This window comes from Typopeltis vanoorti, chromosome 23, assembly GCF_054136105.1.
Source record: "Typopeltis vanoorti isolate ZY-2024b chromosome 23, IOZ_Tvanoo_1.0, whole genome shotgun sequence".
Lineage (NCBI taxonomy): Eukaryota > Metazoa > Arthropoda > Arachnida > Uropygi > Thelyphonidae > Typopeltis > Typopeltis vanoorti.
The window spans coordinates 70,083,846-70,111,749 of record NC_143571.1 but is presented as its reverse complement, the minus strand read 5'-3'; the positions used below and the strand labels follow the sequence as shown (position 1 = coordinate 70,111,749).

The following is a 27,904-nucleotide window of genomic DNA, read 5'->3' as shown; positions in this document are numbered from 1 at the left end:
CCTCTGTGCTCCTGGGTCTGTAGCGACACCCCACTAAATATCCTGGGTTGCCCACCCCTACCTCACACCATATGCTTTCAAAATCATTAGTGTCACTGCCTTCCAAAGTCTCCACTCTTAGAGAACATAGGTCACCACTTATCATAAGCAGTACTCCACCACCACGCTTTCCCTTCCTATCTTGCCAAAAAATGCTGTACCCAGTGACTTCTATTCCTGTTATTATATCCTCTTCTGTGAACCATATCTCAGTGATCGCAATAATTTTTGGCCAGGCTGATGCTATCTGCGCCATCAATTCCTCTCCCTTATTCCAGATACTCCTGGCATTAGTATAAAGCATATAAATGCCATTGTTTCTATACCCAGCATTATCCCCTCTAGACTCCACTGGGCTCAGTGTTACCTGATGTCGTCCCCCTTCTCCCAAGTATCCATTCCCACAAGAGGACACCCCTGCTACCATCCTCCGTGGGACACACTGACTTGTTCTGAACAGCAATCTCTCCAGATGCCTACATCCTTCCTCATTCAAATGTAAGTGGTCTATCGCATACAATTCCTTTCTGTCCTCAAACGTACTCCAAGCATCCATATATTCCAGTCCTCTCTTGTCACACATTCTAGCTATTATATCATTCAATATTACTGCTCTTCTGCTCAGCTCTTCATTATCATACCTAGGCAACACACACTATCTTTCCTCTCGTTCAATTATGTTTTTAATTAAAAAATTTTGTCCAATGTATCACAAGTATCCTTATGATTAAAAAAAAAAAAAAACTGTGTGGGGGGGGAAGATGCATAGGTCATTAGATCTGTTCGATTTCCCAAGATCCACAAGACTGACATTCCCTTTAAACTTGTTGTTCATTATACTGGTTGTTTCATGTATAAACTATCCAAGCATCTGTCAATTCTGTTCTCTACTTTCATAAGGAAGTTCACCTCTCATATTTATAATACTCGAAACTTTCTTTCTTTCTTTTTCCAGGCTTCTCTAGTTGTTAGCAGCTGCCTGTTCTTAAACTGCACTCTGCACAATTCCACCAGTCCTCATCCTGTAGGGTCTTTTTCCTCCATCAATCTTACAAAGGTTCCTTCCCATGTAGCTCTTGGTCGGTCTCTTTTTTCTCCTTCCAGGGGATGACCAGTTCATAATTCTCAATGGCCATCATTCTTCTCTATGGATGTATCCATACCATTTCAAAGCATGTCTCTATCCTCTCCATAACATGCTATTCAATTTTCATTTCTGTTCAAATATATGCATTCCCCAGATGATCCATATGGCTGGCTCTCATACTTTGTCTGAAATAATCCATTTCCACAACTTCTACTTGTTTTCTCTGACTGTTAGTTAGGGTATAACATTCACATCCATAGATCATTATACTCTCTAGAATAGATGCAGCATCTTATTTTTCCTTGAGATCTTATGACTCCATAAAACACCATTCATAGTTCTAATAGCCATTCATTCCTATTCTACTGAAATTTTATGTCCACTTCACACTGGCCAGACTTACCCATTGTGGAGCCAAGATATTGAAGGTATACGCTGATTTCATGGTTCACATCTCTAACTCAGGACCTGTTGTACTATCACCTCCAACTACTAGGTACTTGAATTTTAACATATTTTGACTTTCAGGCCTTAATATTTATATGTATTCAACAGTTTTCTCATCTGGTATTCCACATAACTCTTCCTGTGCGAGAATTACTAACTATGAGCAAAAAAGAGGAGAATGTATGACTTGGTCTCCTGTGTGTACACCCATTCTCTGTTTCAATCGTCCAAGGCCACATCCAAGTAGATCTTAAACAATTGTGACATACAACATCCCTGCTTGAGCCCCTTGCTAGTAATAAATTCCTTTGAAAGTTTGTTACCAATTTTTATAGCAGACCTAGATCCCTGGTACATCATCTGCACAATCTCTACTGTTCCTTGATTTTTGGGATATTTGTCATAAAGAAAATATATTAGCCTTGCAAGATCTTCCTGTTCTAAAACCAGATTGCTCCTCTGATGTTATTAGGGATGTATTAAATTCAATTCTGTCCCTCATAATTTGATTAAATATCCTGCTAATCATAACACTTTACAATACAATTGTAAAGTGTTATGATTAGCAGGATACCACTGTATATATACAATATATATACAGTGGTATCTTGCTAATCCGAACCAATAAAAACCGTGCTCATTCGGATTAGCGAAAAGTTCGGAGTTTCGAATTTTTCCCCAAGAGACATAAATAACTAGCATTTAAGACAAAAATAATCAGATTCCAATGGTACATCAATTTAATTCTGTAAATAAATTAACTGATAGAAAAAAGCTACTATACTGTAATGTAAAACTTAAAAAATAATATAGAACACAACTTTATTCAAACATACAAATATACAAACAACACAGGTACATACAATTTAATTTGTATGTACCTGTGTTGTTGAGGATTCTGATGTAATAAAATTTCATAGTTCAGTACGTAACTTAATTTGCGTAAAAAATATCACTTTCTTGTACACAACACACACATACAAAAAAAAAGTTTTACAAAATAACACAAAACATTTTTTTATTTCTTTGTAAAAATAGTTACTGATTTTCTTTTGCTTCTTGGAAGTTAAACTTTTTTCGAATGCTTCTTCTCAGAGCTGCATTAGCAATAAACTTTGGTGGAATGGCATATCATTCTGCTTGGCCCATTCTATACACATATTAAAACTGTCAACTGCCTCTTCATGTTTTACTTTTTTTTCTTCGAGTTCTTCATCATCATCTTCTAATTCATTCTGTAGCATCAGATTTATAATTTCAGCATCTGATTTGATTTCGAATTCACTTTGAGTTCTACCTATAATCCATTCGGTAATATCTGTTTGTGAAATTTCAGCATCTGGATTTATATTTTTAACCAAATTACGCACGTTTTGAATTTCCTCTTTTTGTGTATATTTGTGATTCATGCAGACAATACAGTATGCTTCACGTTTGCTTTTTTATACTGTACAGCATAAAAAAGCAAACGTGAACACACAATAAATCAAAATAGGCCTACAGTATAACCGTACAATCGATAGTATGAAAGAAATGCTGTACTGTAATAATAATAGAATAAATAATAATAATTAAAATAATAATTATTAAATAAAAATAATAGTACACAAAATAATAATACGTAATAAGTAAAACTTTTTTTCTTTCAAACCGCAGTTCGGATTATTGGAGGGTTCGGACTAAAGAGGTTCGGATTAGCGAGATACCACTGTATATGAAAATACAAAGTATTATTTATTAAATATACTGCCAAATATTTCAGTCTGAAATTAACAGACTATCATCAGTTGCTTAAAAATATACTTATTCCTGTATAATATTTAGTGTTTTTCTTATTGCCCTTCTTATGGATGGATGATATATGTGAATATCACTGTTAGAACTTGTGATACTTTACTACCACCACCATACTTGAACATCTCTATTACCATTCCACTACAGCCAGCAACCTTTCCATTATTTGAAGATTGAACAGCATGCATGGTTGTGGAAAGTTTTCCCACTTGGTTACAATGTATATTGTACCTTGGGTTGTGTCTGACTTCATATCAATTTACTAGTCACCTGGGTTCATGGAGATGAGCAAGTGGTGAAAAGGATCCAGATGTAAGGGATCAAGATGGTAACAATCTATGAAATGTTTCCTATGAGGATAGATTGAATGTGGAAGTATTAACATATTCACCCATTCCTGAATTCTGTCTTTGACCAACTTTTCCAATACCTATACATCACTATGTATCTTGATTGGTCTATATTTTGCTACAACAATCTTGGAGTCTCTTTTATGCAATGGAACTATTCTGTCCCCCATTCCACCTCCATGGGACTTTATCAGCATTTAAAGCTTAAAATAATGTATAATGTACATTTCACTGTTTTTTACCTTTCATGATATGATATAAATTGAGTGATAGCTTGATGCAGAAAACATTTTCCAGTACAGAACAAGAAACCATTTTTGCAAGAGAGCATGGTTAACAAGGGCATGAAGACTAAATTTTTTGCTTAGAGAGTGGTGAATGAGTGGAATGGATTGCAAGCGGTAGCAATGAGAACTATGTCAGTGACTGAGTTAACAAAAAGTCTGGTAAACATTGGTGAACTGATAGTGTGGTGCCTTCTATGACAAGTCTTCAGACTGTATAGAGATGCTCGAGTAACAATAAGAATATATCTGGAAGACCATAAAAAATATATATGATATACTGTCAAAGAAGGACAAGCAGATCATGTGTTGGAAATTAAAACTTCTTTACATAAGATTAAATGGAATAAAACCAAATACTGCATAGAATTTTACAAGAATATTACACAGAATATAGCATAGAATATGCTATATTACAAGTCTATTAGACTTTTTTTCAAATTCATCATCTGTGAAATATTCCCTGAACAAGTACGGCTGCATAACTTACAATCAAATCTCTAAATTATTGTTATGAGTCTTAATAGACTTTGTGTTTCTTAGGAAGGACCTCCCACGATGAGTCTTTTGACTCCATGGAGGCCTGAATATTAATAATAATAATTTTAAGATGACCTTCAGTGTCCTGTGACAAATGTTTTAAAGATGCTGGTTTGAAATCTAGCAAAATATAAGCAGCTTAGAAGTTACGACATTTACTTTGTTCTTATATGATGTGAGTCAAAGCCATAAAGAAATAATGGCATTTACTCATAAGAGTTATATTAGAGAAAACATCCTTTAGCATGCATGTACGTCAATTGTATACCTTATAAAGTGTTTATTGTTGAAAATTGTCTTCGTTTTCTGCAAGGAAAGCGCATTAAAAATCACAAGTGTGTCATCTCACACTGAGCACTTTATTTTCTGGCGAGTTACATACATAATTAATATGTAATGCTTTTTTATGTACAAAAATTATTTTTATAGTAATGGCCACAAATTGCATTGAAAGGGAAAAAAATTAATATTGAAAAGAAAATTCGTCTCAAAGAAAAAAAATAAAATCATGGATCGGTTGAAAAATGGAGAAAACCAGTTGTTGTAAAGACTTTGAATTTAAATGAATTGTTGATTCATTTAAATTCTGAGAAAGTGTTTATTGCTGGGTCAATGGCAAGTGCAAAGCTCGTTGCTCGTGTACGCAATTTTCTAAGAGAAAAATGAAGAAATCTCTAATGATTTGGAAAGAAGATGCACTCAAAAAAAAATTCCTTTGGATGGAAATCTTATTAAACAAAAAACTCTCAAAGTTTATAAACATTTATAATGCAGACAAGGTGTTCAATGCTGATGAATCCGGGTTATATTGGAAAAAAAATACAAAAATGCACCTACAGGGTGTTCGGGATAAATTTGACAGTTTCGTAAGGAAAAAGAAAATCTTCTTTGTATCTATTAAATTTAATGAATTGACAAAAAAACATTACAGGCAGAGTTAATTACAATACTATCAACAAGATTTACTCAAAATAACCACCATTAGCATCGATCACAGCTTCAATTCTGCTTCGGAACCTCGAACAAGCTGATGCTACAGTCTCCCTGGGAAGGGCCACAAAAACTGTTTTAATTTTATCCATTAACTAGGCTTTTGTATTACTGGAAGTGCGATTGGTGTCTTTTTCAACTGCGCCCCATACAAAATAATCCATGGGGTTAAGGTCTGGGGAGTTTGGAGGCCAAACATTTGGACTGGTGAAGTCGTAGAAATTTTCAGACAACCATTTTTGACTTTTCCCAGAGGTGTGGCAAGGGGCCGAATCCTGCTGCCATACATACGGCCTACCATTGGCTACCCTTGTTATCCAGGGCTTGACTACAGTTAGCAACTCCACGAACAAAGCCCGAATTCCAATGCCAGGGTTCTTCAACACCTGTTCCTGCAGATTTGCGAGGAATTCTGCTGTACGAACGCAATCAGATCGTCTGCTAGGGATCTTTCTTCTTGCTACATCCTCGTAGTCACCATTGCAAGTCTCTAGTTCATGCCTGATTGTTTTTACTGTATTCAGGGAGCATTGGGCAGCAGTCGTAATATCCTTATTTTGATGGCGGGCACGAATCATCATGATACAAGTTATTCTCTTCCATGATTCAGGTGGGTTCCAGCTATCCATCCTTTCTGACATCTTGTATATGAATGAAGAAGGGTCCAAACTTTTAAATGAAGAGAAGTGTGTGTTAATACATGTAACTTACGGAAAAATATAATTAATTATAAATATGTCAAATTTATCCCGAACACCCTGTATATTTCAAAAAATGAAAGATCAACTCTGGAATTCAAAGTTTCCAAAGACAGAATTACTCTACTGTTTTGTAGTAATGTATCAGATGATTACATGACAAAACTAATGTTTATTAACCGATCCTCAAATCCTCGTGCTATGAAAGATTAAAATATGCACTCATTTTTATTTTACCAAAAACATTTATGCATTACGAGCAATGAAGCTTAATTACAATTTGTAATTTTTATAATTTTATACTATGTATTTGTGTCATAGTTTATGTTTTCTTAACTTACATGAATTACCTGAATTAAATAAAAATATATTTTTGTTGGATATGTCATTGTTGTTTATATAATTAAAAAAAAAAAACGATTTCGGAACATAACCCTACTTTTTGTATGTGATCTGAGTCTCACATAACGCAATTTATATAACGCGCCATTTCTGTGGAACCTAACATCCGCGTTATGCGAGGGTTACCTGTAATTCATTATTCTGATAATCAGATTTCAATCACACCTCTCACTCACTGAATGATAACAAGAGCAAGCATGAATTTTAAGACCAGGATTCGCCCCTGTTGCAGAGAATTGCCCACCAGTAGTAGTCTGAGACCTACTCTCTTGTCAAATCATTAAACAAAACATGAAAATTATGCAGAAAAGACTCTAGTTAATTTTTCATTGTGTTTCAAATACTGAGTACTCTGGATGTCAGTAAAGCTGTTGGACTGGATGGTATTTCACCACGAGTTTTGAGAGATTGTGCTAGGGAACTGACAGTGCCTTTGATCTGGCTTTTCAATGAAAGTCTGGCTGCATGAAAGGTGCCCATGGAATGGAAGGAAGGTAAGATAGTGCCATTGCATAAGGATGGTAGCAGACTGGAAATGTCTAATTATAGGCCAGTTTGTGTGTCATCAGTAGTTGTTAAGATCTTGGAGAAAGTAGTAGGGACCGTGTACAACATTGGGCAGATGAGGGTAATGTTATCTGTGAGAGTCAACATGGATTTGTGAAGGGGCGCTCTTGTTTTAGCAATATGCTAGCCTTTTATAATAAAGTTACAAGAGCATTAGATGAGAGAAAGGCATATACTGCCATTTTCTTAGACTTAGCAAAGGCATTTGAAAGGGTGCCACATGATAAGCTGATATTTAAGTTGCAGCACATGGGTCTGGATGTCAGATTGGTCAACTGGATTCATGACTGCCCGATAGGTATTAGAGAGTTTATGGTGGGGCAGTTTCAAGGAGGCAGAGAGTTACAAGTGGGGTCCCACAGGGTTCAGTACTGGGACCTATATTGTTTAACCTTTATATCAGTGACATTGTCAGTGGATTGCAAGGAGATATTCAGTTGTTTGTGGATGATGCAAAGCTGGGAAGGATTATTACTAATAGTGCAGATATGGTAGCCTTGCAAGAGGATTTGAATAAGCTAGATAGATGGGTAAATGAATAGGGGGGGGTCAGTTAAATGCAGCAAAATGTAAGGTCTTGAGGTTTGGGAAACATCGATGGGACGCTGCATACTCTATGGAAGGGGTTATACTGGAGGAAGTAGGGGAGACGAGATCTGGGATTGATGATTGATAGAAACCTGAAATTTAGGGGACATATTGCGAAGGTGGTGAAGGTGACACAGAGGATTGCTGCAATAATGAGAAGAACACTGCCTTGCAGAGCTAAAAGGGTTATCATTCCATTGTATAAGTCTCTGATCAGACCACACTTAGACAATTGTTGTCAGATTTGGTCCCCAGGATTTGAAGGGGATAAATTAACTGTAGAAAGGGTACAAAGGCGGATAACAAAGATAATTTCAGGATTGTACAATGTTAGTTATGAGGATCGGCTGAGGGAATGTGGACTGCAGAGTTTGGTGGATAGAAGGAGGAGAAGTGATATTATTGAGACTTTTAAACTGTTGAAAGGCGGTTACATGGTTGACATTGAGGAGTTCTTTCGCTTGGTTGAACAGTGGCAAGGAGTGATGACATGGGGCCATCCCTGGAAGTTACGAAAGGAAGCCTTGAGCAAGAGGGTGAGAAGTGGTTTTTTTTCATGGAAGTTGGTTGAACCATGGAATGCATTGCCTGATGGAGTTGTGAGAGTTAGAATGGTCAATAAGTTTAAGGAGTGGTATGATAGACTTTGTGTTCTTGGGGGGGGGGCTCCCCTCAATGAGTCTTGATAGACTCTGTGTTTCTTAGGAAGGACCTCCCACGATGAGTCTTTTGACTCCATGGAGGCCTGGGTGATGATGATAATAATAAAGTCCAGTAGCATTACCGTAAGCTAAACAAGTTATGATGAAGGAATGCCCAGTCAAATTGGCTGGTCTCTTGACATGTTTGTATAACTTGAGTCTCAGCTCAGGAAAGATACCACAAGAATGGAAAGAATGCATGATAGTTCTGTTGTTCAAAAGTGGTGCAAAAACTGGTGTGTTTAACTAATAACCTATCAGTATATCTAGAGTGGTGGTGAATATTTTAGAGAAGTTAGTAAAAGCTGATATACAGAAATGGGTTCATAGACAAGCTATACTCTTCAATAAACAGCATTAATTTACTAATAGGAGATCCTGTTTTAGCAATTTCCTCTTATTTCATAATAATGTTATGGCTGTGTTGGATAAAGGGAATGAATATACTAATGTTGGATTCTGCTAAGGGATATGATAGGATATCACATGAAAGGCTGTTGCATAAAATGGAGAATACAGGATTGGAACATAAACTCTTGACTTGGATCAATGGATGATTGATGAACAGGTATCGGTATACAGTGGTGTGAATCTGCCAAATTTAAGATGACCATTGGTGTACCTCAGGAATCAGTTCTCAGACCATTGCTGTTCAACCTATACATCGATGATATTGTACAGGAATGTTCAATTGTTTGTGGATGATACAAAGATAGACAAGGCAATCAGGGATGCTACTAATATCTACCACTTACAGAACGATTTGAATAAGCTGGATCCACTGACAAATGATAATGGCTATCAAGAAATTATAAACTTGGTTTTGATCCTTTACCCAAGGAAGCAAAACAATGTTTTGAGCATGAAATATATTCACATCTGAGCTACTTGCACTTGCATATAGATGCTAATGACTTTACGTCATTTGCCTTAGTACGTATCCAATAATGCAAAACACACACCCTTTTGGACATGTAGAATGCTATGCACAAAGAGAAAGACCACTACCCAGCCCAGTTTTGACCTCTGTTGAGGTCTCATCAGTGGGAGCCAGACCCAGTAGTGATACCAAGGTTGAATGCAAAAGTCATATATATCTCATATACAAGTAACCAAACAGTGCTAGATTATTAATAAAAATCTCTTGATGAGAGAAAGATGTTGAAAGTTTTTAACTTGGTTTTATTATACATTAAAGATACCAAGAAATTATATAATTGGTTTTAATCCTTTACCAAAGGAAGCAAAGCAATGTTTTGTGTGTGAAATAAGTAGCTGAGACATGAATATATATGAGAGTAGTCCAAATGTTCTCAGCCTAACAATGAAAAAACAAATTTATCATTTCAAAATTATTTTTACTTTTCAATATAATCTCCCTTAAGACTAATACATTTATTCCAGCGATTCTCCAACATCATTATCCCGTCTCTGTAGTGGTTCTCAGTAAGATCTGCAAAATACGCCTATACATCTGCAATCACCTCTTGATTCAAAGGAAAATGCTTACCAGCGAGGAAGAGTTTTAGTCTTGGGAAGAGATAGAAGTCAGATGGAGCCAAATCTGGGGAATAGGGTGGATATTCCAACAATTCATAGTGCAGATCCTTTAATTTTCCCAAAACGCCTTTGTGGGCAGGTGCATTGTCCTGATGAAAGATGATTTATTTCTTCTGAAAACTGGGTCTTTTCTCACAAATTTTTTCGTCTAGTCTGGTTAAAAGATCAGAATAATATTCCCCAGTTATTGTTTTACCTTTTTCAAGATAATTAATAAACAAAATGCTTTTAGCATCGCCAAACACCGATGCAATGACCTTTCCTGCTAATGGAGCTGACATTGTCTTCTTTGGCGCTGAACAACTGGCTTCTGTTCACTGTTTTGACTGCTGTTTGGATTCTGGTGTGTAATGGTGAATCCAAGTCTCATCCATAGTAATAAATCGACATGCAAAATCAGTTTTATTCTTGTTAAAATGCACCAAGAACTGTTCAGAGATTTTCATGCGAGTGAGTTTTTGATCTGCTGTGAGCAAGCATGGCATTCATCTTGTGCAAAGCTTTTTCATTTGCAATTCTTCATACAAAATATATCCTACACGTTCTTTTGAAATGCCTATAGGCTCAGCAATTTCACATACTTTGACTCGCCAGTCATCCAATACCATATCGAGCACTTGATCAATGATTTCTGGCGTTGTTACACTTTTTGGATGTTCTTCACGTGGATCATCTTCAGGGCTGGTACGGCCATGTTTAAACTCGGCCACCCATTTCTTAATTGTCAGAAATGAAGGAGAAGGGTGCCCATAAACTTTTATGAATTTATTTTGGCATTAAACCTTCTTTTACAAAGAATTTTATAACCACATGATACTGAATTTTATCCATTTCAAGGGATATAGACAACACTTTTGCTTCAGACAGCTGTATAAAAAAAACTACTTGATAGAATGACTTGCAATTTCACATGAATGTTTCTGACAGATGTACCGATTTAAAAAAAAAATCTTGCTGATAGTGTTACTACCTATGGTCGAGGCCAATAACTTTTCAGATCACCTGCGCACATGTGTGTGTGTGTATAGATATATAAGTAGCTCAGGCATGAATATATTTCACATGCAAAACATTGTTTTGCTTCCTTGGGTAAAGGATTAAAACCAAGTACAGTTACCCTCTGAGTTATGTAACACACGACTTATGTAAATTTGCAGTTATGTAATAAATCTACTAGTGCATATGAGCACATTTGCAGCTTTGCGCAGGTGCTTCTTTGACAGCCTTATAGCAATACAGTAGTAGATGCCTCATGCGGTTAGCTCAGTCACTTGTTTTCATTGTTTTTTTACCCTTAAAATGGAATGTAAACGCAAAACCAAATGCGCTGGTAATAAATCTAAAAAACAAAGGTCTGCAATTATTTTAGAAGAAAAGTTCTACTCTACATTCTATGCTAAAAGAAAACTCTACATGATTTCTGGAAGAACTATAATATCCTTAACACTATCAAAAACATCAGGGTGGCCTGGGATGAAATCAAGCAGACCACAATGAATGCTGTGTGGAAGAAACTCTGCCCAGAAATGGTCCATAATTTTAAGCATTTCATGGAAGGAGAGCAAACAATGATTGATACAGGTGCTGAGTTGACACAAGAATTACAGCAGGCGAAAGAGACGTGTTGCAACTGGCACAGCAATTAGAGCTGGAAGTGGATAACAGTGACATTAACGATCTTCTTTTGAGTCACAATGAAGAGCTAACTGATGATGACCTCATTCAGTTGGAGACATTCCGAAGAAAATACTAATCCGATTCAACTGCCAGACATAAAGAAATTTACAATGAAGATGCCAGCTGATGTTTTTAACTTGAGAGACATCACATTAGCAAAATTAGAATTGATGGATCTGAACACTGAGCGGTTCGAAAATGTTAGCCGATATGTCTAGCTACAAGGCCATCTACAAGGACCAGAAGCGTGTTACCACACAATCTACGCTAGACATGTTTGTGAGATGCTGTTCACAACAAAGCCAAGATGACAACTCAGACGACCCCGACTACCCTCAGCCTTCAACATCGAAAGGGGTAAAATTTCCCGCACAACAGCATTCCTTAGAACAACCAACTTAGCCATCACAAGATATTTTTTTATGTGAAAAGTGAATATTTCAGTTTGTTTTTATATTCTTTTATATTATGTATTTTTCATCCTTTCATATTTACAGTATGTATATTATTCAAATACAATTGATACATTTTTTATAATTGAATTTTTTTTGAATCACCCCAAAAATGAAAAATATTAAAAATGGAAAATATCTGGAAAAAAATAAATGTAAAACAGCAGTATGAGTACCCACTGAACATTTTATTGTATGTATGTAATTTACTTAAAATTTGAGTTACGTAAAGGTTTACAGAATGCATTACTTACGTAACTTGGGGTGTAACTGTATATAATTTCTTAGTAACTTTAACGTATAATAGAACCAAGTTAAAAAACTTCAACAGATAATGGCAATCAATTCAATGTTAGTAAGTATAAAGTTATGCATTTTGACAAGATGAGATTTCCAATGGTATTTTATATTGGTAGGATTATGCTTGGTGATGTGGAGACAGATTTTAGCGTTATGATGGATAGGAATTTGAAGTTCAGAAGTTACATAGCAAAACGAATACCACTCAAAAGATAATTGTGATGATGAAACAAAAGGTAGATGGTTGATGGAGAGATATCAGAAAGTAGTTTATTCAGGAGTAGAATCCAAAAGACGGCCTGTGACTAGCGGTGTGCCGCAGGGTTCTGTTCCTGGACCACTGTTTAATTTGTTCATTAACAATATAGGGAAGGATCTAAGAGGAACGGTTCATTTGTTCGCTGATGATGCAAAGTTGGATAGGGAAATAGTGAATGCAGAAGATGTCAAAATCTTGCAGGATGATTTGGATAGATTGGAGTTCTAGCTAAGGAGAATGGATGTCAATTTAATGTGACAAAATGTAAGGTTATGCGTTCTGGGGTGAAAAGATTAGCAACAGTATACCACATTGGTGAAACTGTACTCCAGGAGATTGATGAGACCAGGGAATTGGGAGTGTTGGTGGATAAGGAGATGAAGTTTAGGGGACACATTGCAAAAGTGGCTAAATCAGCTCATGAAATCACTTGGTTGCTGAAAAATACTTTGACGAGCAGTGACAAGCAAGTTATCGTTCCTCTGTACCGAGCCTTGATAAGACCTCATCTCGACTACTGTGCCTAGATTTGGTCACCTAGGTTTCTTCTTGATGGGAAGGAGGTGGAGAGGATCCAGAGACGAGTGACCAAGGTGATAGCAGGTCTATGGAATGAACCTTATGAGAACAGGTTGAAGATTTGTGGGTTGCAGAAATTGGTTGATAGGCGGAAAAGGGGAGATATGACTGAGACATTCAAATTGCTGAAGGGTTTCTATAGGATTAATTCAGAGGATATTTTTGAGATCACGACTGGTGGTGGGAGAACTAGGGGACATCTATGGAAGCTGGGCAAGGGTGTTAGAGCTGGGTTCTTTACTTTTAGAGTGGTAAATGAGTGTAATAAGCTGCCAGAGTCTGTTGTGGGTGCTATGACAGTGAATGAGTTCAAGGCAAGGTATGATAGATACTGTGAGAATGTCGAATAGTTGTGGACATGATGTTCTGGGCCTCCCTCGATGAGTCTAAGGACTCCCTGGAGTCACCCGTAATAATAGTAATAATAATAGTAGTAATAAACATTGACATGAAAAGATGTGGAGGTCATTTTTATCTTAACAAGGCCTCAATATGACTGTATCTGAAATACTTTGCACAGATTTGTATCCTGGGTTTGGAGGTGATAAAGAAGTTGTGGAAAGGATGCAAAGAAGAGTTACAAATTTATTTGTAACTCTTCTTTGTAACTCTGTGTGAACTGCAGACACTGGTAAACAGGAGAAAGAGGATTAATATGACAGAGATCTATGAACTTTTGAATGGAAGTTATAGGATATCGTCTGATGAAATACTTCATTACTGTAGATATCTCATTAGGTAAGTTGTGTAGTGTTGGAAAGAGCTACAGAAAGATAAGTGCTATATTGAATGATAATTGGCAATGTTTCATGAATTTTAGTGTTGTAGTGCTTATTTTTGATCACAAAGTGTGTCTGTGTGATTTCTGCATGATTAATCAATTGAAACTGCCTTCTTTAAACAGAACACAATGGCAGTACTAATGCGGTCAACCACACCAGTCGTTGACCAGTGCAACAATATTTCTTGGCACCATGTTATTCTTTTGCTATTTCTAAGCCTGCTCCTTGTATGTTGTTTTCATCTTTCTTATAAACTTGAATTTCCATGTAATTAAGACAAACTAATCGTGTTGATATTAAAAACAAAACAGCATACTTTGAGTTGCTCTCATTCAGCTTGAATCATATGAACTTATTTTTCTGTGTTGTATATGTCTGCAAAGTTTACATCTGCTGTTTGTGTCTGTGTGTGTGTGTGTGTGTGTATATATATATATATATATATAGAAAGAGAGAGAGCATTGCTACAATAACTAAGGTTCTACCTCCAACATATCATACTGTATTGTAAATTTTAATTACAATTCGCCTATTAAAAACACTCTTCATACTTTATATATATCAAAAATTTATCATGATCAACAATATATCTTACCTATATTTAGGCACGGGGAAGCCCTGAGCAGCACACGGAAGTTCCACAATATCTCCCTGAACAGCAGTCATAATTTTCCTAGAATCTGTAACACGGGGGGCAATTGTTCCACTAGAATCTGAAAGACATTAGGAACGCATATTGGCTTTCTGTTTTCATTATATTATCATGCATTCTAAATAGTATTATTCCACACCTCCATGGAATCAAAAGAAAAAATGGGAGGTTCTCACTATCAAATACAATACTCATCAAGCTGCAACTTATAATCCTTTACTATTTCCACACTCATATGCAGTACATTCTGCTTACCACTACTCTCTACACACACAACAAAAACTTGCACTTCACTCCCTTTGTAACCAAGAGAAAAACCTTTGTAAAAGTTTTTCACTTGGTTACAAAGAAAATTATACCTGACAAGAAATTATATTCTTGTTTAATCCTTCATCCAACTTTATGGAAATAAAATTTGCATGTGAAGTATCTTCCCCACTAAACTGCATCTCTATAAAGATTCTCTATCTCACCCTTCCAGATCTGTACATTGCTATGCATTGTGGGAAAGATCACTACACAGACTGGTTTTAACCTTTATTGAAATACTGTTAAAGCACAGGGATACCACTCCAAAAATATCTGACTGATCTATAGAATCACTTCAAATTTCAGAATGATCCAAAAGGATCACTACTCAATTCAACACTCCTGACCTAAATCAAGACAGGAAACTCAGTGTCAGCTTCAATTAGTGACAGGAAAAAAACCTACCACTGAGTATAACCACTCTACTCCCAGGAAGCAAGCTCAAAGATGAATATCACTAATATATCATCAGTGGAGACCAGACCCCGGAAGATACCAAGGTTGAATTAATGTAGAAGTCATACATTTTCCATATACAGGTGACAAAATTATGTCTCGTCCTTCTATTAAAATACTCTCTCAATCACAGATAGTTGTAAAAGATTCTTCACTTGATTACAAAGTAAATTATACTTGCGGAGAAATTATATTCATGTTTAATCCTTTAATCACATGCAGTCAAACAAAGTTTGTGCATAAAGTATCTTCACAACCAGGCTACTCATATATATAAAGGCTGTTGACTTCACATCAATTATTGTAGTATCCCATAATGTAAAGCACACTTTCATCCAGATGTGTATATTGCTATGAATTATAGGAAGGGTCACTAACCAAACCAGTTTTGACCTTTATTGAGGTCTTATCAGTGGGAGTCTGATGTAGGAAGATACTAAGGTTAAAGTAATGCAGACCTGCAGACCTCAAGAAAGGATGAAACCTGTTCTGGGCAATGATCCTTCCCATAATGCATAGCATTATATACATCTGGAAGAATGGGATACTAAGGTGATTGCTGGCCTGGTTGGCCAAGCGGTTAGCGTATCTATTCTCCAGCCAAAAGGCAGCGGATTCGAATCCCGCTGTGGGCATGGATGTTTGTGATTGGCTGTGAAAATGCTAGTGGTGGTGGTGGTGGGTGGTATTGGTGTAGATGATGATGGTAATTGCGGTTTGTTGTAGTTGGTGGATTGAGTAGTGGAGACAGAGAGCTGTAGAGTAGGTGCCCTCCCTCGATGAGTCTTTGGACTCCTTGGATGTGTCATGAAATAATAATAGTAATAATAATAATATAAAGTCAACAGCCTCTATATAAAAGTAGTATAATTCTGAGGATACTTCACACACAAATTTTGTTTAGTGGATAAAGGAATAAACGAGAATATAATTTCATGTCAAGTATAATTATAATAAACTGGAATAAACTCAATTAAATGATATTACTCCCTTCTCCTATCTGGACTCTACAGATAGCATTCCCTCAGTGTGCCCTTATATCCAACATTCCAGAGACCAACACAATTTCAGGACATTTTTCTTTGAGCTGTTTCCAAAATCTCTTCATTTTTTCAATAACTTAGGCATCACAATTTCTGATTGTCATTGTCCCTACATTGCTCATAATGCAGCCTTTACATTTCAGGCCAATATCCAACACTACTCCTTATCTCCTCCACTTCTTTCAATTGCACCAAATGAATGCACAGTATCCTTTGCTACTTACTGAATTTCGAAGCCTGATACTTTGCAATTCTGAATTGGTATCCCCATTTATCTATCAGCATAGCTTATTCAAATCCTTCTTGAGAGTCACATCTATTTCATTCCTCATAACTTTCCCCAGTTTTGAAACATCTGCAAACAATTACACATCCATATTTAATCCACTCTCAATATCATTAAAATCGAAACCACAAACAGTAACTGGCCTTTAAACACTTGGATCACACCACTATGACTTTCATCTACTTCCCCAATCACATTGTCACACCTAACCAACTCATTCTAACTTTTTTTTAAACTTTGTCCATATATGTAACTAAATTTCTAAAACACAGCCTTCTCATACACAAATTCCTGCTAAGCCCTGTAGAGAATTTTTTTTCTTTTAAATTTAATCTTTGATCCACCATGAACTAAATTCTCTAATACTATAACTGTCACTTTAGATAGCAGACTGATCTCTAATTTGAAGTCTGTCTTGTCACTGCCTTTGCAACTTCAAACAATTTTTACTTTCTTTCCACTCTTTTTAGAAACTTTCCTTTTGCAAAGATCATGCATTGTCTTGTTAATTATTATTATCTCAAGATCCCATGGAGTCAAAGCCTCATCTAGGAAGTCCTTTTGTCATACACAGAACTCATCATACCACACCTTAAACACACTCAAATTCTCTACACACTCAAATTCCCATCCACTCTAGTCTATCTAGTCTATCTCTGCAGACACCACATTCTCAGGCAAGGCATTCAAATCATTCGCAACTCTGCAAAAAACTTGCTTCTCATTCCCCTGCTCACACCCTCCCTATACAGCCTCCAGGGATGACCTCTGGTTCTCCCCTGATCTCCCACCATTTTCTGTAAAACCTCTCCAACATTGATCCTATAACAACCGCTTACTAACTTGTAGGTCTCTTTGATATCTCCCCCTCTTCCTCCTATCCACTAGTTTGTAAATTGCATCTTCTCAATCTTTCCTCATATTCAACATTCCAGAGATCAGAAGCTACCTTAATCAGTTACTTCTGGACCCTTTCCAACACTTTTTCATCCTTTTGAAAACCAGGTGAACAAATCTGGGCACAGTAGTCCATGTATGGCCTAATCAAAGCCCTATCTCCTTACTTCTACAAGTCAGTTCCTCCTCATCATTCCCAGAATTCTTTGTTTTGTCCTTTTTGAGGACAATACTGCTTCCCCTAAATTTCAAACCTTATCCACTATCAACAGAAGATCTCTTATTTCCTTCACCTCCAACAATATATCCCCACCAAGAATAAATTCTACATCCCGTCTTTGTTTCCCAAATTTTTAAACCTCACATTTTGCAACACTGAACTCTCATCCCCATTCCCATGCTGATTCAATCAATTTATTCAAGTCTTCTTATAAGGCAACATCTTCTTCTCTACTCTTCATAGTTCATCCCAACATTGCATCATTGCAAACAACTGAATATCCCCATCCAAATCTTTCCAAATATCATTAACATATAGGTTGAACAGCAATGGCCCTTAAACAGACCTCTGAGACACAACTAGTGACATTCCTCTTCTGAGATATTACTCCCCCATACACAACTCTCTGATCCAATGAACTAATCTAATATTCACCCCATCCGCTCTAGTCTATCTATCAACTTATCATACGGTAATCTATCAAAAGCCTTCACAAAATCTAAGTATACTGCTGTGTATCCCTCTCCTCTGTTCAAGGAAGCCATCTTATTGTAATAAGTAAGTAAATTACTAAAACATGACCATCCTTTAGCAAATCCATGTTGTCCATCAAAGATAAGGGTACATGACAACTGGGCGACAGTGACTGGACAATGGACAACTGGGCGACAGTCAACTGGACGATGGCCAAGTGGGTGACGGACAACTTGGCAACAGAATAAAAGATCAAATATGCAATTCTATTCTGTTGATCTATTAGCTAGTTGATCTATTATGAGAAATGAGTTAAAAGAATGGTATAAACATAAAATTTGAAAAATCTCACTTATAATTAAGTTTATTTTTATTGTGTAGAATTACGAATTGTATAGAAGTTATATTGAAATTTCCCATACAAAAAATGAGTCAGCTAGTTAATAAATATTTATATTATATATTTTCGTTTATATCACATTTCAAAATTTTTAGGATCATTTAAGAAAGAGATGGTTAAAAAGAGTGGTCCAAAAATGATTTAAAAATGAAAAGGTATAATTGCACAATATTAAAGTAAAGAAAAAATACAGTTTTTTAATTTTTTATTAATATTATTTAGTAATTAACAAACATCATTTGTAGTTTAATTTGTAGTAACCTAACTACACAATAAAAATAAACTTAAATAAACTTAATTATAAGCAAGATTTTTCAAATTTATTTGTTTATTCCATTCTTTTAACTGTTAACAAGCACCTTAAGTATATATATATATATATATATATCATCTACTTGCCTATACTAGATAGTCATCAGATAAACTAACCTAACTACACAATAAAAATAAACTTAAATAAACTTAATTATAAGCGAGATTTTTCAAATTTTATGTTTATACTGTTCTTTTAGCTCATTTTTACCTGGTAATAGATCAACAGAATAGAACTGCATATTTGATCTTTTATTCCATTGCCCAGTTGCCGTCGCCCAATTGTCCATGTTCCAAAGATAATACCATTGTTCTTGACCCGCTTCTGAATCCTAGTTCTTGCCAGCTTCTCCAACAACTTAACCACAACACCTGACAAACACATAGGCCGATAATTTGATGCTCGAGTTCTACACCTCCCTTATAAAGTGGCACAATCCTGCCCTGCTTCCACTCCTTTGGAACTCAACCCAGTGCAAGACTCATATTAAAAAAATATGTCAAAGCAGATGTCAACTCCCTGGCACATTCCTTCAGAATACATGGTGATATATTATCAAGTCTCACTGCCTTATTAACATCACGTTTGCTCAATTCCCCATACACCTCTTGCTCACTTACGGTCAATCTTTCCTCATCATCATCAACTGCTTTCAATCTCTCCATTATGTCACATTCACAAGAATGAACGACCTTTATGAACTGCTCATTAAATATCTCTAATATATCTTCCACAGTAGCTGTCCTTATACCATTTTATCCAATCAATGTCATTCTTCAATAACCATTATTCTTTTTTTTGCTGGCTACATATCAAAAGAACTTCCTAGGATTCTTTTTGGCTTCATTAGCTAAATGATACTCATACCTCACTTTTGTTACTCTTACCGACCAAGTCACCCTCCTTGCCTGGTCTTTGTAATCCTCATGGAATTGGTTATTACCACTTCTCTTATGCTGCTTCCATAATGCCTTTTTTCTCTGTATCACAAGCTTAATCTCTTTATTCATCCATTTCACACCTACCTTACTTAACCTTCTGACCCTTGTAGTACATTGAGACATTGCTTCTACTAGATAGTTCTTGAATATCGCCCAAGCCGCATTGATCTCTTTTCCCGCTAACTCCTCATTTCATGCTACACCTGCAAGCTGTTTCCTGAGCTCCTCATAATCACCAGCCTTGTAGTTCCCCATATACCCCTTTTCTCACAGAGGTCCTCACACTGCTGGCAACCAACAAGTAATCACTTCATGGTCACTCTCACCAACTGGAAGGTGATTTGACACCTCATTTATAATTACATCCTCTAACGAGATGATCAAATCCAAGATCCCCAATCCTCGTGCGCTCTCTGTTATATACTGTCTGAGTAGTTGTCCTTTTTACCTTTCTATCCTCACAAAACACATTGTACCTTTCCATCTCATTTTCTGTCAGGATATCATCCTCATCATTTGTATACAAATACAGTAGCTTATTCCTGGATCTATAGCTAGTTCCACGGATACCATTTATTTGATGTGACTTCTCCATGCTTAACTTGAGCCATTTCTTTTTCTTCTTATTCATCTTAGAACCGTCTTCAAATCCAACTGTTTTCCCTTGATCCCAGGTCACCATTCCCTTTTTGTGTACAAATGCATTCACATCCTCTTAGAGCATCTACCTTTCTCACACTGTGTTCCTCTGCCCACTCTGAGTCTCCTCATTTCCCTATCTGTCTTGCACACACCTGTTCTCTCATTCTCTATATTCATGCCACTCACTTCTTAATTCATAACCACCTCTTCAATCTCTCCTGTCTTACTCTCCTGTTCTTCCACATTGCTTCCCATTTGATCAGATTCATTCTCTGCACTCATTTCTCTACCTTCCAGTAGCAGTCTCTCCAAGCGACTCACAACAAAACCACTCAAATGCATTTCGTTGCTCCTATACAGTTCACTTCATCCTTCAAACTCATTCCACACATTAACAAACTGCACTCCATTCTCCTCACACATTTCTGCTAACATATCATTCATAATCCTTGCTCTCTGCCTCATCTCACCACTCTCGTACCTGGACAACATGCTTACTACCTTTTCTATCTCACTATTCTCATTTTTCCGTCTCAACAACCTCCTGATATCCAATCTGACGTGTTCTTTGTTTGAAGTCAAATTATTTGTACCTATTACAACTACCAACTCTTTTGCTTGCTTACTTCTCATATCTAATACATCAATCACTCCACTCATTCTACCTCCAGTAAAACATACTTTGTGCATTATCTCGTCCAACACACCTTTAATAATTGAATCATCACACAATACCACTTGCAGATCTTTTGTTACCTCTTTTATACCAACATTATTTTTTTTCATCATTTTCACTCTTTCATACATATTCGAATTCTCTTTATTCCGCATCCATTTCATCTCTTGCCTCATCTTAACCAACTCAACTTTCGAACCTTGCATGACATTTTTAATGTCATTCATTTCAAATTTTCAAACCTTGCGTCACACTTTCATTTATTCTCTCAATTGCCTGCAGTCAACCTGCAATTACAGCAGTCAACGCTGCTGGCCACCTTATCTTTAACTGCACTTTGTTTTTTAACTTCTGCCACATTTGCATCACTTTCATCTTTCTTACCTTCGATTGTTATGTTTCTCACATCACTCATTCTCTTTTTCAAAACTTTTTTTTAACTTTTTTTGCTGCTTTTTTACACAATTCTTTTTTATGATCCTCCTTGCAGCATTTCTACTACTAACACTTTCACTTATCAACATATTAGCATCATCAAGTCCTCATTCAGCTCACACTTCACATACACCCTCCATCTATCTGCCTTAAATAACCACAAATTATTTATATAATCAAACAAGTACATATAGCACACCTCACATTTCATGAAACGACTGAAATCGAAATCCTGCATGGACAATGTTGCCGCATCTTTCCTTCGCCGGTTACTATACTGAGCTGTAATTTAAACGAATTTGTGAATAAACTTAAACAACAAATCCCACACACCAATACCATTGCAAGCACACAACCTTTACAGTTATCTTACTCATGAACTCACACTTATATACTATTAACTATTTCAAAAAACTTATCTGAAACAGGAGTCCTCTTTACATATTGCTACTTCTCTCATTAGCGACACTACTTTATTATTATTATTATTATACAGGCCTCCATGGAGTCAAAAGACTCATCGTGGGAGGTCCTTCCTAAGAAACACAAAGTCTATCAAGACTCATCGAGGGGAGGCCCCCCCCCCGAGAAACACAGTCTATCATACCACTCCTTAAACTCATTGCCGTTCTCGCTCTCATCACTCCATCAGGCAATGCATTCCATGGTTCAACCACCCTCCATGCAAAGAAACCACTCCTCACCCTCTTGCAAACAGTTTCCTTTCGTAACTTCCAGAGATGGCCTCTTGTCATCACTCCTTCTCACTGCTCAACCAAGCAAAAGAACTCCTCAGTGTCAACCCTGTAACCACCTCTCAACAGTTTAAAAGTCTCAATCATATCACCTCTCCTTCTTCTATCCACCAAACTCTGCAGTCCACATTCCCTCAGCCAATCTTCATAACTAACATGGTACAGTCCTGAAACCATCTTTGTTATCGCCCTTTGTACCCTGTCCACAGTTAATTTATCCCCTTCAAATCCTGGGGACCAAATCTGAGAACAATAGTCTAAGTGTGGTCTGATCCGAGACTTATACAATGGAATGATAACCCTTTTAGCTCTGCAGGTCAGTGTTCTTCTCATTATTGCAGCAATCCTCTGTGTTACCTTCACTACCTTCGCAATATGTCCCCTAAATTTCAGGTTTCTATCAATCATCCACCCCAGATCTCTTGTCTCCCCTACTTCCTCCAGTATAACCCCTCCCATAGAGTATGCAGCATCCCATCGATGTTTCCCAAACCTCAAGACCTTACATTTTGCTGCATTAAACTGACCCCCCCCCCCACCATTCATTTGCCCATCTATCTAGCTTATTCAAATAACCAAAAAGGTTAATAAGATAACCAAAAAGGTCAATAAATTTCCTATAAAAAATAAAAATAAAAAAATAAAAATAAATCAATTCAATAAAAAGTTAGGAAAGATTAGCTGACTTGTAAAGTACTATCTCCCATAAAGGTGACAGAAGTAAGGTGTTGGATCTGTTTAAGATCTGTCTGTCCCCTTTATGGGATATACTACTTTACAAATCAGCTAATCTTTCCTAACTTTTTATTGTATTGATTTTTTTATTTTTTTATTTTTTATAGGAAATTTATTGACCTTTTTGGTTATCTTACACCAGCTACTTAGGTGGCACTTTTTGGAATTGTCAGTTATTGTTTAATTTGAGCTTAATATGTACTGAAGATGCCTGTGACACACAGGCAAAAATTTACTATTAAATAATCTTTGTATGTGAGTTTTTTCCGTTATTAATTTTGTAGTATATGCCTTTCCCTCATCTAATGCTCTTGTAACTTTATTATAGAAGGCTAGCATATTGCTAAAACAAGAGCACCCCTTCACAAATCCATGTTGACTCTCATGGATAACACCACCCTCATCTGCCCAATGCTGTGTATGGTCCCTCACTACTTTCTCCAAGATCTTAACAACTACTGATGACACGCAAACTGGTCTCTAATTAGACACTTCCAGTCTGCTACCGCCCTTATGCAATGCCACTATCTTACCTTCCTTCCATTCCATGGGCACCTTTCCCACAGCCAGACTTTCATTGAAAAGCCAGGTGAAAGGCACTGTCAGTTCCTAGCACATTCTCTCAAAACTCGTGATGAAATACCATCCAGTCCCACATCTTTACTGACATCCAGCGTACTCGGTATTTGAAATACACTCTCCTCCTGTACCTCTAAACCTCTAACCTGCCCTATCCCTCTAGTATTAAAACCGACTCCTCCAGGATGAAATACTCCAATAAAGTGTTCATTGAACAATTCCACTATGTCTATGTCGTCTGCATCAATCACTCTATTCCCATTTTAATCCCGCAATATTATTCTTCCACAGTCATTTTTCCTCCTACTGGCCACATAGCTAAAAAATTCCCTAGGATTTTCTTTGGATCTTAGAACCAATCTCCTCTCATATTTCAGTTTTGCCTTCCTTACCATACTAGTCACTCTTCTGGCCTGTGTCTTATATACTTCATGCATCTTCTGTTCACCTGTCTCTTTATATCTCTTCCACAGCCTCTTTTTCGCATGCAATTCCTACTTAATATTGTTTGTCATCCATTTTACTCCAAATTGTGTCCTCTTCTTCACTCGTGGTATAAAACTTACTATTGCTGCTCCTACTAATTAAGCATGTCAAAGTCTCTAACTCTGTCCATGCTAACAATTTATAATATTGAATTTCAATAGTTCCTTACACATCTCCCTGTTCACTCATACCAGTTCTTCTTCTCTGAAATTTCATCATCATTCATGCTTTGTACAGTTTGACTCTCATTTGCATGAGACAACTGTGACGGGGATATAGTTGAAATATTAAATGAGTAGTTCATAAGGTCTTTCATCCTTGTGAGTGTGACATCATGGAGAGTTTGAGAGCAGTGGTTAATGAGGAGGAGAGATTGAATGTGAGTGAGGAAGAGGTATATGAGAAATTAAGCAAACTTGATATTAATAAGGAGGACTTGATGGTATATTACTGCATATTTTGAAGGAATGTGCCAGGGAGTTGACATATGACTTGATATATTTGTTTCATATGGGTTTTACATTGAGGCAAGTTCCAAACAAGTGGAAAAGAAGGAAAGATTGTACTGTTTCATAAAGGAAGTGACAGAATTCAAGAATCAAATTATAAGCCCATCTATGTGTCTTGTTACGCATATGGTTGAAGTGTTGGAAAGGCTGGTGAGAATCAGGATCCAGAATTGGGTTGATAACAATGGTTTTGATGTTTTTTTTTGAAAATTTTTGAAAATGAAAATGATGTTTTTATGAAAATTTTTGATGGATAGCATGGATTTGCTAAAGAAATTTCATGTTACTAATCTACTTCTTTATTACAATAATGTGGCAGCATCGGATGTGGGAGATGGATATACAGTAGTATACTTAGACTTTGCAAAGGCTTTTGATAGATTACTGCATGATAAGTTGATAGTCAAACTAGCATTGATAGGATTGGATATTAGACTAGTGCACTGGACTGAAGATGGGCTGTATGATATGTATCAAGTTGTGTATGGGTAAGCCCAGAGGAGGAAAGTCACTAGTGGTGTGGCTCAGGGGTCTGTTTTAGGGACACTGCTGTTTAACCTGTATGTTAATGATGTTGAGAAGAATTTGAATGGGGATATACAGTTGCTTGCAGATGATGCAAAGTTGGGACGAACTATGAGTTGTAGAGCAGAAAACTTGAATATATACTGAGTGAATGGGCACATTAGTGAGGATACCAGTTCAATGTTGAGAAATGTAAGGTTTTAATTTGGAAAACAAAGATGGGATGTAGAATTTACTCTTGGTGGGGATATATTGTTGGAGGTGGAGGAAATAAGTGATCATGAGGTGATAGTGGATAAGAATCTAAAATTTAGAGGATATATTATCAAAATTGGTTATTTTGGCAATATATAAGTTCCATTGCATCTGACTCTGATTAAAACGCATATGGACTACTGTGCACAGATTTCATCACCTGGTTTCCTAAAGGATGAAGAGATGTCGAAGCTGGTCCAGAGATGATTGACCAAAATAGTTTCTGATCCCTGGAATGTTGAATATGAAGAAAGGTTGAGACAATGCAATTTGCAGTCTAGTGGACAGGAAGAAATGGGGTGATATGATTGAGAAGTACAAATTAGTAAGGGGTTGTTATAGGATTAACATTGAAGAGGATTTCATAAAATAGTAGAAGATTGGAGGAGAACAAGAGGTCATACCTGGAAACTGTATGAGGAGGGTGTGCACAAGACAGTGAGAAGGGATTATTTTTGCATGGAGAGATGTGAATGATTGGAATGCGTTGCTTGAGAACTTGTGTCTGCATCAAATTTGAATGTGTTTAAGGCATGATATGAGCTGTGTGTGCGTGACAAAAGGGACCTGCTAGAATAGTCTGTGACTCCATGTGATCTTAGGATAATAATAACAAAAATAATAACAATATTAATAAAGTGACACTCCTCACAATGATCTTTTGGTGAAATGATCAAATCTAGGGCCCTTGGTCCTTGTATGCCCTCTTTTATATATCAACTAACATAGCTGTCTCTCAATAACTCAAGAAATTAATTTTCTTTATTCTAAAATGCTCTCTCTTTATTCCAACTATTAGAATTAAAGTCACCTATAATGATTTCCCTTTTCTTGTTCACTAAACGAGTTGCTTATAAATTTCTTCATGACCATCCTGTACATTCCCTGGCCTATAGTAACATCCAACTAAGTCTCTCTTTTTGTCAACCTGTGCATCACACCATGCTGCCTCAAAACTATTGCCATGATTTTCCTTTGCTTCTCCATCCTATGTGAGTATAATTACCCTGCTATCATCAGCAGCACTTTCTCTAACTCTCTTCTTTCCTTTCTATCCTGACAATGCCTTTCCATTTCTATCCCCATCAGGATATTCCCATCCAACCATATTTCACTTATTCCAAGAATTTTTGGACAAATAAACTCAATCAGTGAAATAATTTCATCTCCCTTATTTCTGATGCTCCTGGCATTCATAAATAAACACATCAGTTTGTGTTTAGGTCTTTAACTGTCCTACCCATGCCACCTGTTGGTTATGATTTCTTCACAACTGTCCATGCCCAATAATTTTCACATACTGATTCCAACATCCACTCTCCTTATGCTGTGTTTCTGTGTCAACCCTGACTTCCCCTCCTCATTTCCTTATCCCTTTTGCATTTCCATTCTCTCATCATCTCTCACACCATTATGCAGTGCTGTTGTTTCCATTAACAAGCACTTCTCATCTGTTCTGATCTCTTGCTCACATCACTCATTGAGTTCCTTCTAGCAACAGTCTCTCCAGTTGATACATCCCAAATCCATTTAAATGCAGGCTGTCACTTTTGTACAAATCATCCTTTATTGAAATATATGACACACATTTACAAACTGCACTCCCTTCTCCTCATTCAGCTTTGCCAGCATACCATTCATAATTCTTGCTTTGTATTATTCATACCAGTTACAATCAGCCTTCTGGAGATGACACTAGCAGTAATTTTATGTTTCATATGTTAGGAAGCTGCATGGTTTAATAGCAGTAACTCCAAACCAGTGTATTTATTTATACAGAAAAGGCTGTAGTTAATGATTAAAGAATAGTACATATACACAAACATACCTGTTATAATCAGCCTTCCGGAGGTGGCACTAACAATAATTTCATGTGTTAGACGGTGGGTAGTTTGGCAGCGGTAGCTCATGGAGCCATCACTTCCAGTAACATTCCTAATATGAAGCTCACCAGAAGGAAACACACTATACCGTCCACCTAAAGATTTAATGATAGCATATTTTAATACATAACTTTAATAATAATGGAGATATGTGAAATTTAAAAGAGATGTTTCATGAACAGAAAACAACATATAAAAATACAAATAAATAAAATACTGAATATAGAGCCTCACTTGCTGTTCAAAGTTGGTGTTGAAGAAAATATGCAAAGAACTAGGAAACCTTTATCTTACAACAATATCTTAATCTCGCAACAGTCAAAAATGATAACTGACC

At 36.6% G+C, this 27,904-nt stretch overlaps 1 protein-coding gene across 1 annotated transcript in view; it reads right to left on the bottom strand.

Annotated features, from left to right (window-relative positions):
- Nucleotides 1–27,904, bottom strand: part of LOC150093941 (cell adhesion molecule Dscam1-like) — a 1,598,688-nt gene that overhangs the window by 1,503,487 nt on the left and 67,297 nt on the right. Inside the window, exons 2-3 of the mRNA XM_090412925.1 lie at nt 27,513–27,662; nt 14,692–14,809 (exon numbers count right to left, since the gene is read on the bottom strand). Of these exons, the coding sequence (XP_090269051.1) occupies nt 14,692–14,809; nt 27,513–27,662 (268 nt within the window). The remainder of the gene's footprint in view (nt 1–14,691; nt 14,810–27,512; nt 27,663–27,904) is intronic.